General features: G+C 36.8%; 1 protein-coding gene across 1 annotated transcript; it reads right to left on the bottom strand.

The window, feature by feature from the left end:
- Positions 1-5,725: 5,725 nt before the first annotated feature.
- On the bottom strand, positions 5,726-13,946 carry LOC136829941 (uncharacterized). The gene is made up of 4 exons (XM_067089116.1): positions 13,881-13,946; positions 10,887-11,061; positions 5,919-6,242; positions 5,726-5,871 (listed from the first exon to the last, which is right to left on the bottom strand). Exons 1-4 carry the CDS (start codon positions 13,944-13,946, stop codon positions 5,726-5,728), a joined length of 711 nt encoding a protein of 236 aa, XP_066945217.1.
- Between the last annotated feature and the right edge of the window lie 7,578 nt (positions 13,947-21,524).

Genomic DNA, 21,524 nt, shown 5'->3' with positions numbered 1-21,524 from the left:
AAATAATATATTTTCATATATGTTACCGAAGGGGAGTTTTTTAGTTAATAATAAATTCGTCGTCCCGTGGGCTCCAACCAGCGAATGACAAGAACTCAGGACTACAGTGGACGCATTAACCCATCCAGCCAGCAAGTGAGGTATAAGTGGGTATCGGCTCCCATATACAAATCCCCCGTCGAACTCAGGTGTTTGTATTTAGAGACGATATCCACCCACCTCTGCTATGTTGACCATGTAATGCGTTTGTCGCACGCAGCCATATTATGACTTTTTATTACATCACCGTGATTCATATACAATCAGTAAGCTACAAACGTCCTTTAATATCCAATTCGCTCTACCTCGGAAATAATATATTTTCCTATGTTACCGAAGGGGAATTTTTTAGTTGATAATAAGTTCGTCGTCCCGTGGGCTCGAACCAGATTGTATATGAATCACGGTGGTGTGATAAAAAGTCATAATATGGCTGCGTGCGACAAATGCATTACACGGTCAACATAGCAGAGGTGGGTGGATATCGTCTCTAAATACAAATACCTGAGTTCGACGGGGGATTTGTATATGGGAGCCGATATCCACTTATACCTTCACTTGCTGGCCGGATGGGTTAATGCATCCACTGTAGTCCTGAGTTCTTGTCCTTCGCTGGTTCGAGCCCACGGGACGACGAACCTATTATCAACTAAAAAATTCCCCTTCAGTAACATATACGAAAATATATTATTTCCGAGGTAGAGCGAATTGGATATTAAAGGACGTTTGTAGCTTCCTGATTGTATATGAATCACGGTGATGTGATAAAAAGTCATAATATGGCTGCATGCGACAAACGCATTACACAGTCAACATAGCAGAGGTGGGTGGATATCGTCTCTAAATACAAACACCTGAGTTCGACAGGGAATTTGTATATGGGAGCCGATATCCACTTATACCTCACTTGCTGGCCGGGTGGGTTAATGCGTCCACTGTAGTCCTGAGTTCTTGTCCTTCGCCTGTTCGAGCCCACGGGACGACGAACTTATTATCAACTAAAAAATTCCCCTTCCATAACATATATGAAAATATATTATTTCCGAGGTAGAGCGAATTGGATATTAAAGGACGTTTGTAGCTTACTGATTGAATGAATATATATATATATATATATATATATATATATATATATATATATATATATATATATATATATATATATATATGTATATATATGTATATATATGTATATGTATATATATATATATATATATATATATATATATATATATATATATATATATATATATATATATATATATATATGTAGAATCTACTGGTCACTTTTACCAGACACATATGTAATTCTAATAGCCACAATGCCATTTTTAACTTCTCGAATTTTTCGCTTTTTGGATATGCTTGTAACTACGAAGCCGTAACATCCCAACGCAAGAAATTGAAGAGACTTGTGATTGCCGGTGGCGGGAGACGAAGGTCAGGTCGGCAACGTGACCTCCTTGTGGTCATGGTGACGCGGGTTCGTCTCCCGCGATCGGAAATCACAAGTCTCTTCAGTTTCTTGCGTTTGGATGTTACGGTTTCGTAGTTATCAAGCATATCCAAAAAAGCGCGAAGAATTCGAGAAGTTAAGAGGGCATTGTGGCTATTAGAATGACATATATATACTATATATATATATATATATATATATATATATATATATATATATATATATATATATATATATATATATATTATGTATATATATGAATGTCTTTTACTGTAATACCACAGTGTAATATGAATATAAGAAGGCCCATAAAACACTATTTGAATGTTGCAACCATATATTTCGAGCACTTCCTTCTGTGCCCCTGTTCACTGGTAAAATATGGACAGATGAAATGTTACAGGAGTATATATACAAAGCATATATAGGAGTGGCTTTAAGTTTCCGATGGTATGCAGGTGACCGTATCTCAAAAAGGAGGGAAAACAATTCCCTAGTGGTTTTTGGCCTCATTAACTCCTGTGTTGCGATACGTCTGGTGGTCGTATTTCCTGGAACCTGTTTGAGAAGAGGTTTAGGATTAACCCGTCGATTTCATTCGCTTTCCAGTGTCCTCCTGACAAGTTCAAACCAACAATATCAACTGTCAAGAGGACATTGGAAAGCGGATGAAATCGACGGGTCTGACCACCACCAGACCAATCGCAAAACATGAGTTAATGAGACCAAAAACCACTAGGGAATTGTTTCCTCCTGGGAAACGGTCACCTGCATACCATCGGAGACTTGATGCCACGGAAATGTACGTTCATACGTTTGTTACAAAATCGCTAAAGTGCGAAGAGTCTGTCATTCCTTTGGATAAGACGAAAGCGCCTGTATGTGTTTGGAACACACCAGGGAATTGAAATTCCCTCTGCGGAAAGTAAGTGTTGAGCCTTGAACTTACTCACTTTTGCAAGTTTTACCATTTTTGTTTAGTGATTTTGGTTGCCTTTGTTCATCAGTATTTTTTTTACATGTTTGAAATGTCATTTTATCACCGTTTTTTATTTTATTGTTAATAAGGGGTATTCGTTCTTTGGCAGAGAATTTCAATGGAGCCATGATTAATTGGGGAGGATATGCTCCTGTATAAGCGACCATTTAAAATAGCTGATGAGGGAAGTGGTCGTTTATAATGGAACTTATGACAGAATTCACTTTGAAAGTTATGTGTAACAGACTTAAGTGAAATGTGGGTTGGTTTAGAGTGTTGGTGGGGGACAGGAAATAATCCCCACTTATCATATTTGACAGGCAATTATTCTTTGCTTCGGGGTAATGATTAATGGGTTTAATATCCATCTTCCATAATTTCATTTTACATGATTCGTTGGTAAACTTGCTTAATAAATTTTAGTTTTGTAATTTTAGGATCTGATTTACACACCGTAGACAGAATAGGTAAATGAGAGAGAGAGAGAGAGAGAGAGAGAGAGAGAGAGAGAGAGAGAGAGAGAGAGAGGGAACAGATCGGCTACCAGCTACATATACCAATTGGACTCAATATGGCCAAGGGCCCTTTATCAAGGTTCGACAAGTGCTTTATATATATTATATATATATATATATATATATATATATATATATATATATATATATATATATATATATATATATATATATTTTTTTTTTTTTTTTTTTTTTTTTTTTTTTTTTTCAGAGGATGACCGCCTATTCTGTTGGAACAAGCCCACAGCGGCCACTGACTTGCAATTCAAGCTCCCAAAGAACATGGTGTTCATATGATAGAAGCTACAGAAGATAATAGGAAATTGATTAGTTTGCTGGAGAATATACGTAATTCTAGATTCCAAAGTGTATTTTAGTTATCGTCCCTCCTTCCCACTTGCCCTGAACCACTTTTGGATATATGAGCATATAGGATTTTAACATTTCTTCAGTACATTAATATTGTTGATACTGTTGCAGGATAAACAGACATTCTTAAAGCAGTGCTGAAAACAAATTGGTGAGAATTACACCAGTAACGAACTTTCGGAAACACCCGTTTCCTTTCCCAGAGGGAATAAACACCAAGAAATGTTTGAGAAGAAAGGAAACGGGAGTTTCCGAAAACTTAAGTTTGTCATAAAGTTAGTCAGTGCCTCTTCAGCACTGCTGTTAGAAGTTTTTCTCCTGTATATGTGAATGTGATTACTCATTGGCATTATTATTTTCCAAAATGTTTTTGCCTTACTGTGGAACAAAGCCAAATATAGCAGTAAGGTGTTAGGATTCAACAGATTAGCAAAAAAACACAATTATATTTAGATAAAGAATCTTGCCTTTCAGAAGAGCTAAGATATGCAAGGTAATGACACACACACTCCTTTTGCAACACACAAGACAGAGCTAACAATAGGTAACCTTTTCGAATAACTAACGGACGGAAAAGTAGGATTGCAAACTACGCAACTAGGCGTATGCTCTCTCTCTCTCTCTCTCTCTCTCTCTCTCTCTCTCTCTCTCTCTCTCTCTCTCTCTCTCTCTGAATTATAAGTTTATACAAGTATGAATAGGATCAAAGATTATACATAAAAGATGAAAATAAATAGATGATAATAAATACATATTATAAATGAGAGTGACTAATACACAGAGCCATCAGTCAGAATGTCATTTAATCTCCGGAAATAATCACTCATTAGCATTCCCGTTCCGTAATGAATAAGGAAAGGGAGGCGGGGTACATTTGGATTCTCTATTTATTTTATTATGACGGACCCAAAGGACGCTTTTTATGTGAGAGTCCTAAATTATCATCCGGTACAACGTTTCATATTTCAAGGTATATAATTAATGCATAGACTGAAACACTCGTTTTGCGTTAAAATCTGTTTATGGAATGCACATAAATCTTTGAGTGTACTGACGGTAATATGATTTTCAATTATTCCTGTCACCTCCTTTCATTTAATCCCAATTTCCCCCTTTTCGTACGCCGAAGGAAAACCCAGCAGAGACGCCCCTCAAATAACAACTTGGGTGAGCAAATCCTCTCGGAATCCTTCCATCCTCATCTTCCCTTCTCGAATCAAAGTCGTAACTAACCAGACGCAACTTTTCACTCGGCGCCATTAAATCTGCGAGTGTACAGTAGTGGCCTCGGGCTCACTTCCTGAAGGACGTGTTCATTCCAGAGGCCCCAGGATCGAGTCGAGCGCCGCGAGTTTCCAGGGACGAAGAAACTGGTTGGACGGCGCTGGCTGGATTTGTCTCTCGGGAATGGCGGGAATTTTTCGGTCAACACAGAGCGGAGGGAATTCGCGTTCAGTCTCTGTTGCGTTTCTGACCGGTTCATCCGTCGGGATTTTTTCTGTATTTTGATCCCCCTCTTACATAGAGAGAGAGAGAGAGAGAGAGAGAGAGAGAGAGAGAGAGAGAGAGAGAGAGAGAGAGAGAGAGAATCACATAGGCCTAAGGAATACAAAGGAATAAACATGTAGGAGCTGAGTTAATGAAAGAAAAGCTTAGGAATTGAAAATAAGGAAGTTAAAGGCCGGTTTGGGAGATGCAGTTGCAAAATAGTTGAGAAAAATATGTTCAACAGCATACGTTTGAGTAAAAGAGGCAGTTAAAGAGGAAATGGGAGAGAAAGTGAAGGAAAATTGTGAAAATGCAAACATGAACCTTGGTAAGATACTTTCGGGGGAAAGCAAAGTTCCTCTGGAAGGGAGTTATTCCCTACACAAAAGGTTAGTGAACTAAAGGATATAAAATAAAAAGTGTAAGGGAGAAATTCCCTCTGAGGTAACTGGAGCCTCTGTCAGTGTAGCGGCTTCTATGAAAGTTGCTGAAGGGCGGGACAGGAGAGGGCCAGGTCTTTCATGCAGGGATGTGGAAGTGGCCGTTGAGGATCTACGTAGAATCATTAGGAGGTTGAAGGACGTGAAAACGACGGTAGTTGATGGGATCACAAGAGGACGGGGGTGAATGTCACAAGTATGAAGACAAAACCTGTGCAATGCTGGGTAATGCTAACTGTCAATAACTGGTGTAAATTCCCTCCTGTATTTCATAAGTCATAAGGCGAAAGAGAGAAATCCAGGACTTTTCTGTGTGAAGAAACACAAAATAATTCTTGAGAGTTTCATCATTTGATGGGCAGTAACAGAATCTTCCAGGGCAAAGTCAGAAACAGAATCTTCTAGGGCAAGGTCAGTAACAGAATCTGCTAGGGCAAGGTCAATAACAGTCTTCTAGGGCAAGGTCAATAACAGAATTTTCTAGGGCAAGGTCAGTAACAGAATCTTCTAGGGCGAGGTCAGTAACAGAATCTTCTAGAGCAAGGTCAGTAACAGAATCTTCTAGGGTAAGGTCAATAACAGAATCTTTTAGGGCAAGGTTAATAACAGCCTTCTAGGGCAAGGTCAATAACAGTCTTCTAAGGTAAAGTCAGTAACAGAATCTTCTAGGGCAAAGTCAGTAACAGAATCTTCTAGGGCAAGGTCAGTAACAGAATCTTTTAGGGCAAGGTCAATAACAGAATCTTCTAGGGCAAGGTCAGTAACAGAATCTTCTAGGGCAAGTTCAGTAACAGAATCATCTAGGGCAGGGTCAGTAACAGAATCTTTCAGGGCCAGGTCAATAACAGAATCTTCTAGGGCAAGGTCAGTAACAGAATCTTTTAGAGCAAGATCAATAACAGAATCTAGGGCAAGGTCAGTAACAGAATCTTTTAGGGCAAGGTCAGTAACAGAATCTTTTAGGGCAAGGTCAGTAATAGAATCTTCTAGGGCAAAGCTAACCTGCATTTTCTCGAAGACATTAAGAAAACCTGTTATGACTCCCTGTTCAATCATTCTCTTTAACCTTGTTTCAGTGACCTAAGTCCTAACTACAAGAAGGCCGCCTGTAAAATTGTTGGTTGAAACTATCCTAAAATTCCAGGAAATCATGACTGTCATCACTAATATTGGTTTTTAAAGTATTTTGGTTTTGCTTTCAGCAAAATATTGTGATATAAAGATTTTTTTTAACAAAGAAGTTAATCTACAACAACAACGAAAAATCAACGTCCGATTCAGATATTTCACTTATTCAGTAACTTTTCCGTATGTTGTCCTTTTTTAGTTAGATAATATATTCTTAGTACTTTATATAATGGATTCGTATTGACCCTACACATAATTATAGAACTGTAATATATTGATAAAGTGCGTAAATTTAGAAGTGTGTATCCCTTTTTTGTGAACCTAAAAAAACATTATGGAATTAAAGGATGACGGTATCTAAAAAAAGAATTATTGAATTATATTATTTATTTGAAAGTCAGCTGTAAAATTGTACATACCTTTCCATCTTCCGTCAATACCCGCACTGATAGCTTAGCAAAATAATTGTGCATTAATGAAATTCTGACAGGGCTATATTTGGGGATATAGTTTTTAGTTTTCCTTATCGCACTTAGTCCTTCTGTTTTTGAATTTTGAACGTAACAGACGAAACGAATTGAAAGAAAATTGATGGTTGTTTTTCTCAGAATTCATATTTTCATTTCTGCTTTCGACATTTCCCAGGAGAAAAGAAGACGGTTTTACTCGCAGACTTGACTTGGACCAATATTTGTCTTTCAGTGGTATCCTTGTTTTCGGAGAAGGCACTGGGCAGAATGTCTTTCCTTTTTCTTTTTTATTCAGGCACTCAGGAAGTCGGCTGAGTTTCTTTCACAACATTTCTTTCCTTGTGCGAACGTCTCTCTCATGTTTATCAGTGTTTATGTATTATCATTCTCCTTTGAGTCCAACTTCTGTTTTTCCTTCTCTGTAGCAACCCTGAAGAAATGTAATATTCAGCCCAAATTGGAAAATAGTTGACAGGAACAGGCTATAGCAATGTGTCATTGCACTTACGACACTTCCTCCGCAATATCTTAATCTTTCCATGTAAAACGCTTAGAAGATCTCTTCGAAAATCTACTAATGGAAACACCCCGTGCGCACACGCGCGGATCAAAAACGGCTTTTTCCAAAAAGCAAAGGTGGCAGAAGTTACCGCAAGATTCATCGAAGCATATAATTACTAAACAACGAAAGTAGTTGAATCATTTTATCTCTTTTTGGGAAGTTTGTGTGATAACTGAAGGATACTTTGTATAGTGTAGCCTAAAGATAATAAAGGAGAGCGTCAGAGACGCGTGAAAGATTAAAAGAGCTCGTAGAAGAAAAACGCAAATGTAAATTAAAGTAAAATTACAGAGGTTAATACAAGATATAAAGGTAACTCATGCTAATGTTAAAGTAATTTTATTTATTTCCAAGCCGACACGGCTCCTAGACCTGACAGAATCCTTTTCAAAAACCCGAAATGTTGATGGGAGTTTTATCCTGAAAGCGGTGAAGGAAGTAAAGTTTTATTCTTTATACTAAAGAGAACAAAGCTTTATTTTCACTGTAGATAATATGTTCCCAGTGTCCGTATTAAAGGTATCAGTGAAGAATGGAGAGGTAAAAAGCGAGTGCCTGAAAGGTTGAGATAAGGACGGGAAGGGACTGCGGGATCAGAAGAAAAATCTGCAAATGATTACGGCTTATAAGAGAGAAATAAAGAGGGTAATTGACAGACAATTCCACTTGGGGTCTGGAAAAGGAAAGATTCCCGATAAATCGGAATGCCTAGTTTCATTCACATATTCTCTTAAAACGTTCTTTACTGATTTAATGCCTCTGTTCGTACATCATGACTAAGTCCATTATAAAAGAGGCCTGAATACATCTTTATATCGGATATCATTCTGTCTGCACCGACGGAATATTGGAACGAAACTCGTCCCCTGCCTGCTCTTAATTAAGCAGCGTCAGATCCCGAGTTTTCTTTCCCAAATGTCAGGAGAGAGAAGAAAATTGATAGACTCCTTTCCCTGGCTTTGACGGATGAACCAGTCACTTTTCTTTCGGTGGTGAAATAGTGGAATGATGTTCCCGAACGGCATAGTAATAGGAACATATGTCATCACCAACAATAATTTAGGTTTTCAAGGGAAGAACTCCGGGTAAGGAGAGACGTAATCCTTTTTCGATATAGTGAAACATGAGGCAAAAACAAAGTACATAGGTCTTTAGGATTTTCAGAATTGTTCGGGACCTATAATACAGAAATGAAAACAACATGTATGTTAGATGTCAACCAAATGGTATTTTCTCTCTCTCTCTCTCTCTCTCTCTCTCTCTCTCTCTCTCTCTCTATATATATATATATATATATATATATATATATATATATATATATATATATATATATATATATATATATATATATATATATATATATATATATATATATATATGGTCACGCTACCATTTACTAAGGTGAATGGTGCCAGGTCACTATGTATTTTACAAAGAAAGGGGGTAAATTTTTCATTGAGTGGCTATGCTGTAGTCCGGGAGGCGTATTTACAATCTGTATACACAGTCGTGAGCATACCAGCCAGTAGCCAATCACCAACCAGATCACGTAGCCAATCAGATTCGAGCAATGACGTCATCCAGCCTATATGCGAATAGCATATCACTTAGCTATATTTTATCGTATATTAGACAAATGTGTGTGAGCAGCAATAACCCATATGAGAAATATTGTTCAAATATTAACCCTCTTGTGTATTTGTGTCCATAAAAGAGACTAAAATTGTGTTAAATTAAATTAAGATATGGAGCGAACAGTGACGTCATCGTCGATCAAAAATGTAAACAACAGACGAGACGCAATTGAGAAAACCTTATGAATTAACAGCAAAGAAGGAAAATTTAACAAAGCCTTAAAATATTAATAACTTATATCGACTTTACTAATTTTTTAACATAAAAATGTCTAAACTGCTAGAAAATTCCACATTTCATAGAATACTGTATACAGGTGGAAAGTAGCCCATTATTCTGTTCACAAAGCTTACACGAAACAACATCACCCAAGTTTTTATATTGCACGCACTATTTATAACCAAGTTACATCATTATAATAAGCTTATCTACAGCAACTGACTTAATTAACATTATGGATTCTAAAAAAAAAAGGTCCTATTAACTGTGTATATTTTTAGCTCAGTTACTGCTAAATATGTCCGTTTTCTTAAAGCTAGCCTTTAAGGAAAACGTGTTCGGTGCTTCAAGAATGCCTGTGTAATAATTATTATTTTAACTAATATAGTTACATGAACAGAAGATTTTATTATATTGACGACATAAAACGCCATACTTGATTCAACGTAGCGGGGAAAAAATGTCAATATTGCTTTCACAAAGGAGAAATGAGGACTCTTCTATTTAGTTTTAAGAAGACAATGACGTCACTCTGTGCTTGCATATTTTTTTTATTTATTATTGGGCTCTTTAATGCATAAAAATACACCAGTGAGTTAATTTTGAACAATATTTCTCATATGGGTTATTGCTGCTCACACACAGTTGTCTAATATACGGCAAAATATAGCTAATTAAAATATGCGGTCGATGACGTCATTGCTCGAATCTGATTGGCTACGTGATCTGGTTGGTGATTGGCTACTGGCTAGTATGCTCACGACTGTGTATACAGATTGTAAATACGCGTCCGGGAGCTCTCGCTGCGAGTCTGGCTGAGCGACGAAGGCTCTGATTGGTTGCTGTCAGGGGCAAGGTTTTTAGACCTTGGTCAGGGGGCTCTGCTCACCGCTGAAGGAGGTGGGCGGCTGTTGCATTATTATCGCAGGAGGGCGCCTCGTTGTTCTCCTGACGATATTAAGAAGTAGGAGAGTCTCCCAGGTAGTGTGAAGTGTGGGTTTCCACCGAGAATAGCTAGGGCGTCCCTGTTGCGCAGATCTCAATTACTGGTTAAAAATGGTTGCCAGATGTGGCTTACTTTATTGCTCTTGCATTTCCAGATACGTCAATGGATGACTGTCCTATCCATGCAGAACTCTTCACATTGCTCTTTAGTAATCAGGCATTCACCAACGCGGGTGGTTTCCCATGTAGCAAAGTTAGTACTGGGTTTCTTCTTATTGATAATTTTATCGAGGAGACAGTTTTAAGTGCGTCTGTGAATATGTATAAACGTTTGTTGTGCCTTTTTGAACAAGTATGTAGAATGAGTAAAGTAGAAATAAAACAAATTGGGACACAACGAACGAATTCAATTAATGTCTGTTGTATATGTGAGGAAAGGACGGCCATAGGGTGAGCATGATAGGCCCACAATTGTTTATAACGTCAGGGAGAATTAATTGGTTTAAAGTGACGAAGAAAACACACCTGTTGACTTTAGTGCCAGGATTCTAAACAATGAAGGGCAAGGGAAGAGAGAGAGAGAGAGAGTAAAATGCAAATTAGATAGAAATCCTTTATCTTAAGGAGTATTCGGGATTTACCATCCCGACGAAGCCAATTGTTGGTAATGGAGAAACTGTTGGGTCTAAGCCCCGGGGTCGGGGGTGGGGGCGGTGAATCGCGAGCTTCTGGTTGATGTGCAGAACTAGTAGCTCGTCCTTGAATGAGAGCTGGCTTTAGCTCTATCGCAGGTGGGGCGAAGAAAGCCTTCCTTGGCTTTGTGTATGTGGCGAAAATGTTTCTTAAGGGTTTAAATGAAGATGACTTAGGAGCGAATGTTACTTATCTAGAAAAATCTTGTTTGCCAGACAGAGGAGTTTCCGAAATTAGCGAACTTATCACACACAGAGACTCACACAAACACACACACACACACACACACTAAATATATATATATATATATATATATATATATATATATATATATATATATATATATATATAATATATATATAATCAGAAAGCTACAAACGTCCTTTAATATCCAATTCACTCTACCTGGAAATAATATATTTTTCATATATGTTACCGAAGGGAATTTTTAGTTGATAATAAGTCCACTGTCCCGTGGGGTCGAACCAGCGACGGACGAGGAATCAGGACTACAGTGACGCACTAACGAAATCGGCCACAAGAGAGGTATAAGTGAATAACAACTCCCATCAACTCACCCGTCGAACTCAGGTGTTTTGCGTTTGGAGACGATATCCACCCACCTCCGCCATGTTGACCGTGTAGTGCGTTTGTCGCACGTAGCCATATTATGACTATTTATCACATCACCGTGATTCATATACAATCAGAAAGCTAAAACGTCCTTTAATATCCAATTCACTCTACCTCGGAAATAATATATTTTCATATATGTTTACCGAAGGGGAATTTTTAGTTGAAATAAGTCCACCGTCCCGTGGGGTCGAACCAGCGACGGACGAGGAATCAGGACTACAGTGACGCACTAACGAAATCGGCCACAAGAGAGGTATAAGTGAATAACAACTCCCATCAACTCACCCGTCGAACTCAGGTGTTTTGCGTTTGGAGACGATATCCACCCACCTCCGCCATGTTGACCGTGTAGTGCGTTTGTCGCACGTAGTTTTATTATGACTATTTATCACATCACCGTGATTCATATACAATCAGAAAGCTACAAACGTCCTTTAATATCCAATTCACTCTACCTCGGAAATAATATATTTTCATATATGTTACCGAAGGGGAATTTTTAGTTGATAATAAGTCCAACGTCCCGTGGGGTCGAACCAGCGACGGACGAGGAATCAGGACTACAGTGACGCACTAACGAAAAATTCCCCTTCGGTAACATATATGAAAATATATTATTTCCGAGGTAGAGTGAATTGGATATTAAAGGACGTTTGTAGCTTTCTGATTGTATATGAATCACTTGATGTGAAAAAAGTCATATATATATATATATATATATATATATATATATATATATATATTATATATATATATATATATATATATATATATATATATATATATATATATATATATAATAGTGTGTATGTGTATATGTGTGTGTATATATATATACATTTATATTTATATATATATATATATATATATATATATATATATATATATATATATATATATATATATATATATATATATACTCATATATATACACATACATACATACATATATGGAAATGGTCACAACGGCAAATAACTACAATATAAACAAAGCAACCGAAACCAGTAACCCCTCTGTACAATTCATTGCAAATTCGACGATACTTGAAAGTGCTCATTATCTTGAAAGAGAGTTTCGCCTAAGATAATCTGAATATTCCGTCAAGACTTGTATTTAGTAGACCAAGAAACGATATGTTTACCAACATACTCTTTATTTATCATTTCCTTTTGCATGAAAATATCCCTTTAAAGGTGTTTTCAGTTTCTATGGAAGTCTCTTGGGATGAGGTTGCAAGCCCTGCGTCATCCTCCACCCTGGCAAATTTACCACAGCTGACTGACTACCAGGTTCACAATTCATTGCTCAGGTCAAAAGAGACGCATTGTGATTCAGTGGAATGTGCCAGAACGTTCCCACACACGATTTTGTTTCCAAACTTTACCATTTTGATATAGTGTTTTGTCTAATTTATCATTATTACCAATCACACTTTCCATTAGGCTGTTCTGAAATCATACAGGGAGGTCCGCCAAGGTTCCCTAATTGCTTGAATCAAATGATTATGGCAGTGAACTGCTTCATAGGTCATGAGGTCAATAAATTGACTTCAGCTTAGACAGTCAGGCACGATGTCTCAAATATGTTAATTTTAGATAAAATTTGTTATTGTCTTCTTAACCATCATCTCCCAATAATGTCACCGGAAGGCCTCTTTAAATGGGCTGAATACAGAGCAAGTAAATGCTGATATCAAAACATTTTGATGGAACGGGAAACCCGGAAGCATCACGGTTCGTGGCATTCAACTACGGTCACCCCTAAGCTCACCTGCTTAGAGTATCAAAGTTTTATCTGGTGAAACTGGCCTCGGATAACACAGGTCGCTTTCCTATTTTTTTTTTTTTTACTGAAAACTCAAATTGTTGTTATGTCTTAAGCAATGACCTCGTCATAATTATCAGGTTTATCAGTGTCCCCTATTGACTGATGAACACTGATCGAGCGTCGACACTCTAATTAAAATAGTTGATATGCCCTACGTCATACAGTAGTTCTAATTTATTCATATCAGAATCGGAAATGGGAAAATCATAACAGTCACACGAATGACGAAGCATGTTAATAGTCACATGACAGCAATCAAAGGTCACAAACGGGAACATTTCTGTAGTCCGCATTACTATTATATCACCGCTGTCACAAATGATTCAGACTTCAGGTTAGATCACAAAATCCGAGTTCAATCCACGTGAAACAGCCTGTCGTTTGTTTCATGTGGATTGAACTCGGATTTTGAGCATGAAATGGAAACGGATGTAAAAATGATTAGGTGAACTCGTGGATTAAAAGCGCCAGAGGAGACCCGCTGCTGCTGCTGTTCGTTGGTCCGGTGATTTTTCGTCAGGTGTGATGAATCCTGGGCACCCATCACGAAACTGATGGGATGTGGGTCTCGCTTTTCTTGTGGTTTTTTTGTAGTGTTTGTTCTTTTGTTGCGGTTGTCGTCTAATACCCATTTAACTTTTGTACAAACTTTTAAAAGTTAATCTTTGTGATAATAAAATTAAATCTAAGGACACCCACAAAAAAGTGCTCATAATGCATGGTGGAAATAGAAAAAAGGATAATGAAAGGAAGGCCACGTCGTGTCAGACAGCGATAAACCCTTAAAGTCTCGACTCCCGATGGAAGGAAACTTCCGGTGTTCCGAATAATGAAGGGCGTCCGAGTGTCTGGAGTTTGGGGCGAAGGAAGAAGTTTGTAAACAATTCGCTCTTCCGCGAAAGTCCACACAAGAGATGTCACGCATCTGGGAGAAAAACACGAACATAAAGAAGCGACCTAATGAAGTGGGGGTTTACAGCCCTCTTAAATCATGAAAATGCTCTGAAGTGGGCTGCATGAGACTACAGTTGTACGGAAGAGAGAAAACATCTCATTCGGCTGTGGTCAAAAGGACTATAATAGTCGTTTTCCTTTCGGAAAGTGGATGAGGTTAGCCTTCGATGCGTAAGCAACCCGTGTCAGTGAGAAAATGGGTTTTTGGAGAGCATTTTTAAAATGTATCAGGTAACATGAAACTGAGAAAAGGAAGGTGTCAAGATTACAAACTCATTTTCAGAGGACAGTTTCTTACTTAAATATCTCACCTAATTCTCTATGACGTTTCTGGTCGCCTGTTTACTAACTGCAGAATTTTCCAACAAATTGCCACTGAAAATCTAGTGTCCAACCATTTCCAATTCACATGCAAGAATTTTTCGCATCTTTGTGTGTGAGTTCGCGTTCTCACTTGTCATATCGCAACCTTATAATATCGAAGGTAGAACATGATTGGATATGATGACTTCATCGCGCTAAATGCTGCCCGTGATGAAGAAAAATTAATAGTATTTGAACATAATTCCGTTTCAAAAAAAAAAAAAAAAAGAAGGCAAAGTGAATAGATACAGAGGATCAACGAGTGACTGATCATTAACACTTGGAATCGAAGAAACAAAAAAAAAACCATTTGACGCTGAGAGATACAAGCGGAGTTCCTTGAGGAAGTACGATACAGATGTTAAAATTTCGGTGAATGCGGTTCAGCAAAGATAGTAGCATATGAAAGACATCTCAGAATGCAATTAACAAAACAGATTGAAATACCTCGAGAAGGAAACGATCTGAACCCATAAGGTTCCATAAATTTATAAACTATGTAGCCTTATATATATATATATATATATATATATATATATATATATATATATATATATATATATATATATATATATATATATATATATATATATAATATTACGTGTATGTATGGTATATATATATATATATATATATATATATATATATATATATATATATATATATATATATATATATATATATATATATACACTTGCATATCTACTTGCATGCAGACACACACACACACACACATGAGTGCGCGTGTGCGTGCCTGGATACAATTTCAGAGAGATTCGCAGGAACATCAGGACCCTCGCAACCGCAAAACACACCGATGAATCTAAACGTAACTCGTTCATGTTTTGCCAAACAATTTCCTGATTACGTCTCGCTCTCACTGTCCAATCAAATGAGCCTCTCGTTGACGAATGCATCGAATGTACCCTGAAAGAACTAACGCATTGTCAAAACAACAACAGCTCGTAATTTAAATGATGATGCATGCGACTGCATTTGACGTTTTCATTATGGTTTAATCTCTAATTGCGCATTGAAGATTTGATCGACATATGCCAATACGGTGTTCCGTTTATGAATAAATGAATTGAGCGTAATAGCGGTATCTGGCAATCAAAAATATGAATGCAACGGACCCTTAATTAACACTCTGTTTGTCCAGTATGCTTGATCATTACACATGCAGGTGAGTGAGTAAATGGAGAATTGGACACTTGATGGGAGAGTTATCATACTATTGGATATGTTGTACTTTTGTATTGCATTCTAAAGGTATAGAAATAGACTGTTACAGTGGCAGCATTCATGAATTATTTCTTAGGGTTCGTCAGCGCTGCAGCAAAACGCGTCGATAACTTATCGTACACAACCTAAAATTGGTTAGATACAAGTCAACGACTTTTAGTTGTTCAAACGAGAGCTTCAGACGATTTTCCAGCATTTGCCAAAGATTCGTTTCCACTGACGGTCGTTGGCTTGTTGTCAACTACTTTGTGATATGTTTGCGATATGGTTCCGACATGTTCATGACATGTTTTATTATAGTATGAACTCACCTTTAAATTTATGTATAACACCATCCACAAAAAAAAGTCACACGGAAAGGTCATTATCAAATAATTTCAGTCCACTTATTTTCATGAAACTTACAAGGAGCATTTATATCATACCAACGATATCAGTATTATCGAATGCCAAAATACTATAATTCTATCAGCCGTCAATGGAAATATATATATATATATATATATATATATATATATATATATATATATATATATATATATATATTATATATATATATATATATATTTATATTTATATATATATATATATATATATATATATATATATATAACTATATATATATATATATATATATATATATATATATATAATATATATATATATATATATATATATATATATATATATATATATATATATATATATATATATATATATATATATATATATATATATAGGCAACTCAGTTATATGTTGCCTGTCTTTTCCTTTATGCATATTTTCTGTATTCTTTCAGTATTATTCTTTCATTTCGATTGATGAGTCTGTGTCTTGGTTCCCTTGACTTATATCTTTTGTGATCCTTTTTTTCTCTCTCTTGTTTTATGTTCATTTATATACCTAATTTTAACGCTGCATTGCCATTTTTTGTGAATTTTAAATATTAAAATTTTTAAAACCTTTTAATACCAAAGTGATTCTATCTGTGGTGCAAATTATTTTTTCTTTAGCCTTGAAAATGTGACATGTGTCATCAAACGCCGGCAATAAACTTGTAAGAATGGAGGATGTGTATATGTATATATATATATATATATATATATATATATATATATATATATATATATATATATATATATATATAACTATATATAACATCACATACACAATTGTTCTGTGCATTAGTACAATTACTAACAGGACCTCATTCCAACTGGATGGTATCTAGTGGAGATATTTATTCAAAAATAGGTTACAAGCTTTCTAGGACAAACAGTCCTTATTCTCAAGTATCCGTACGATGACCAGACGTGTAGTCCAGCTGCATTTATATCTGTGTGCTGGGTACTTTAATCCTATAATTGCCTTCCTCCTCCTGTGTGACCTCCCCTCCCCCTCGTGACCTTGGTCTTTCACTGCCCTCATCTTCGTCCAGGTGTTCGTGTCCCGTGCGTCCTCTTGCGTTTTTCTTTTGTTTCCTTGCTGCTGTCTGTGGAGTGTACAGTTTTTCTTGATATGCTGTCTTCAAGGCCGTTTCCGGTGTTGCCTGCCATTGTGTTGTAAGTGCATGTTATGAAGGCGTTCTCTGCAACCAGTCTGGCCGTTTTGTTGGTGTTCCTTTACAGAAAACTCATATTTTCCCAATCTATTTTGTGGTCTTTTTCCCAACAATGTTTGGCAACTGCCGACGTCTGATTATAATCTCTTATGTTTTACATGTATTGTTTGCTTTGCTCTTTACAGGATTTGCCAGTTTCTCCATAGTACCCATCTTCACAGTCTAGACACGCTCCCTATATAGCCCCCTCTTTTATCTCCCCCCTCTACCGACTTTTTGTTTCTATTTTATTCCTAATGGTGTTTTTGTAGTTGCCTATCAATTTGAAATTATGTAGCTTCCTGTTGATGGGTGTAATCGAGTTGTTGTCCGGGACTGTAATTATTTTGTTCCCTACCAAATGTTCCTTTTCTATCCTTTCCCTCTCCCCAAAATAGTTTTTTCTTGCCTTGATGTGTGCCCGCTCCCACCAGTACTTAGGGTATCCTAATACCTAAAACTCTCCCCCAGGTATTCCAGCTCTTCATCTAAGAATTCGGGATTGCAAATCCTATAAGCCCTAATGGCCAACCCTGTCATTACTCCCATTTTTATTTCTTTACTATGACGGGAGAACATATGTATGTATGAATTGGTGCGTGTCTTCTTCCTGTATACCATGAATTTTAATTTTCCCCTTCCCTCTTTACCAGAACACCCAACAAAGGAATTTCACCCTCCTTCTCTTCTTCTACTGTGAACTTGATGTGTTCATTTAGCTTATTTATGTTTTCTAGGAACTTGTGTAGATCTTCCCTTTCTCCGTTTTAAAGAACCAAGATGTCATCCACGTATCTGACCCATTTTATGATATTTAAGTTACCTTTATTTACTTTGCCCACCTTTGCCCTTTCAAACCATTCCATAAAGATATCAACTAGGGTTGGCGAAAGACTCGAACCCATGGCCACGCCATTTTTTTGTATATAGTGGTTTTCGCCCCCTTAAACACATTAACGCTGAGGACTGCTGACAACAGTTATATCAAAACGTCGTGATCTAAGTCGCATGTATAAACCCCTTCCTCCATATTCTTTTTTATTGCTTCCATCGTCGCCTTGACTGGTACGTTGGTCAACAGGGAAGTTACATCCAAACTCGCAAATTTACAATCTTTTGCGTTGATTTTAGATAATTATCTCATTTGCTTTTCATGTTGACTTAATAAAAAATCTTGCTATAACAGCGTCTTTATCACATATTGATAAATCTATATCTTGAAGTAAACCCGAAAACATATAAGGAAAAAGTACAGCTTTTTTTTTCTTAAATAAGAGTACAGGTACATAGGTTTCTAGTTCGGAATGTTTCCATAATATTGCAATTATTCGCCAAATATGGGAATGTCAAATTTTCTACATAAAAACAAGTTTGAATACGAAAATTAGTTTTTTTATGTACACCATGTCAGATACATCATGAAAATCAATATATAAATTTTGAATTTATTTTTAAACATATACTATTGGGCAAGTTCTGACTTAGTGGTGCTAGGACTTGTACCAAAGCTGTTGCTGTAATCAAAGAGCTCCATTATCAAGCTTGATGAAATATTTGTGAACTGGACTTGGACTTCCAGTGAAAAAAACAATGCCAACTCATTTAACTTTTTCTTTATTTCCGTTTTTATTCTCTTTGAAATGACGTGAGATTTACAGATAATGGCAAATGCTTAGAAATGAGCAGAAAATAATTCAGCTTACATTGTCACATAATTAGAATTTAACACATTGAGGGTATATATCTGGTTTGGCATTCTGATTTGAATATCAAATAGCTTCTCCTTTTCCCCTGCATGGCTGGAGGTGTATGTGATCGGTATTAGGTTTAAGCAGAATTTTAAGGGTGATACAATTATAGTATGACTGTGGCTGTTACAGTTCTATTGTCTTATTTTTGGAATCACTACCTGCAAGGGGAAATGGCTTAATGTCGAATCCTCGTCAGGGTAAAGGCACTTTCATGTATCAATCCCCTTGGACGCAAACTGCATCGAAGGTAATGGAATTCGATAACATTATTCCCTAGCTGTTGATTTTCATATAAAAATCACTTTGAAATAAAATTATTTCCAGATATAGATTTCGATGGCATTGTCCCTTTAACAGCTGGATCAACCATTTACCCTCTGGAGTTTATCACGTTATCCAACCACAAAACACCAGTCGATTAAAGAAACAGAGAGCCTGGTAAGTCTATAATGCGTGACAGTCATCACTGGTAGATACATCCAATAACGCCCAGTTCACTCATTTGGAAACCGCACATAATTATTCCTCGTCAATACGGAACGACCGAATCATGATATTTGAATAGATAACGTGAAGAGTTCGAGGGAGGGTGATCTAGTTACTCTTACCTTTGTGCAGTTTCGCTGCCTCACTGGGTACAGTTATTACCTAATAAAAGGGGAATTTATGTATGCTTGCTTTTTGTTAAGGCTAGAAATTGATAACCTCAGTTTCGACATGAGTTTCATTCTAAATCTTTTCAGGTAACTTTCCTTCAGTCATTTCTGGTGCTGCCATTAATTGCTTGGTCACCGAAAACGGTTGAATTTCGTGGTGTGTGTGTGTGTGTGATTGTGTGTGTGTTTCTTGTAACTTGCAGGCTGAGTAACATCTTATAGAGCAAAATTTGTCAATAACTGGGAATAGGAACTCCTTTACAATTAATTCATTTGTTCGTTGTGAGGTAAAAATTTAAAAAAATCCCAGCCTGCATTTATGAGCACTCCACCTATCGATTACCTACTTTGGGGCGGCTAATGAGTGTTTTTTTTACACAGCATAAAATTGGGTTAATTTTTTGCCACAATATTAAGGAAAGAGTTCAGACTATTAAATGTATTTTTTTTTTACAATTAAAGGACAGAATGGAACAAAAATGAAGTAACATTATAGGTAAAGTGAGCTCTTAAACTGAGCTGAACAGAACAGAATTTGAGATAGGACCTTGATGTGAAGAAATGCATTGCGGAATGTTAGTTTTTGAGCAGTATCATGCTGAAAAGAATCAGTGAGACACTTCAGAGCTGAAAGAAACAAAATTTTCCTTCTAACCACTGAAGTTCAAGGAAATGAAATAAAGTGTGAACTTCCAATCTCTTGTAAGTCAGTCCATCAACAGATACGCGCTCATGGTGTCGTGTACATGTACTGTACCTGTGTGGTGTTAAACAGCCTGATATGTCGTTCAATATAACTATTGTAAATTAAAGAGAGACAGACAACCTAGGCGTACTTGTTATCACAGATATAAAAGACAAATCAGACCGATCAAATTATATCAGTTATAAGGATAATTCTTCAAGCATTGTCAACCAACACAAATATCAGTTAAAGGCAGTTTCTAATTTACAAATTTACCAAAAGACCTTCAACGCTTATGACTTCGCAACAGTCTCGAGTATGTGAAAATAAGTTGAGATTTAGAGATTTATTCACACTCATTAATCTAGATCATTTGGAAAAAATCAAATCTAAGTTAAAGACATGTTTTCAAAATGGGAAAGTAACAAACAAACAAGAGGAAGCCACATGGCTCAGAGCTTGCTTCTTAAAACCTATCTTCAGAGGAGGTTCCGCGACTCAAGGGCGTCCAAGAGAAGTAAAAGCTACTGCAAGCACTCAAAATTTAAGACATTGAAGTGAAGGAGGAAGGAAAGAAAGAAAAGGGGAGGGGTGGAAGGTACCTCCCTCGGGGACACTGCATTTCGGCATTTCTCATCGCGGAAATCTTGGCTCCAACGATGTTCATAGCTCTGAGTGTAATCCCCAGCGATCCGCCGCTAATGCGTTGTAATCCGGCTGTTTTAACAGAAATCCCAGACTTTCTTTAAATAAGAAGCAGATTTACTTTGTAAAGCCAGACCATTAAATTATTTTTGGAGATAAAATTTTGGATTCGTGATGGAAAATCCTTTGCTGTATTTTCGTTTCTATTACAAAACTTTCTCCT

This window comes from Macrobrachium rosenbergii, chromosome 45 (assembly GCF_040412425.1).
Source record: "Macrobrachium rosenbergii isolate ZJJX-2024 chromosome 45, ASM4041242v1, whole genome shotgun sequence".
NCBI classification, from domain to species: domain Eukaryota; kingdom Metazoa; phylum Arthropoda; class Malacostraca; order Decapoda; family Palaemonidae; genus Macrobrachium; species Macrobrachium rosenbergii.
This window is presented reverse-complemented; position numbering and strand designations above follow the sequence as displayed.

Bases quoted from the DNA above. Each gene is read 5' to 3' on its own strand.
- LOC136829941 (XM_067089116.1), bottom strand. From the start codon at position 13,946: ATGGGTGCCCAGGATTCATCACACCTGACGAAAAATCACCGGACCAAC. The intron at 6,243-10,886 runs GTAAATCCCGAA...TTGCCCTAAAAG, and splicing joins CAATTGGCTTCGTCGGGATG to ATTCTGTTACTGACCTTGCC. The intron at 5,872-5,918 runs GTTATTGACCTT...TTGCCCTAAAAG, and splicing joins TGACTTTACCTTAGAAGACT to ATTCTGTTATTGACCTTACC.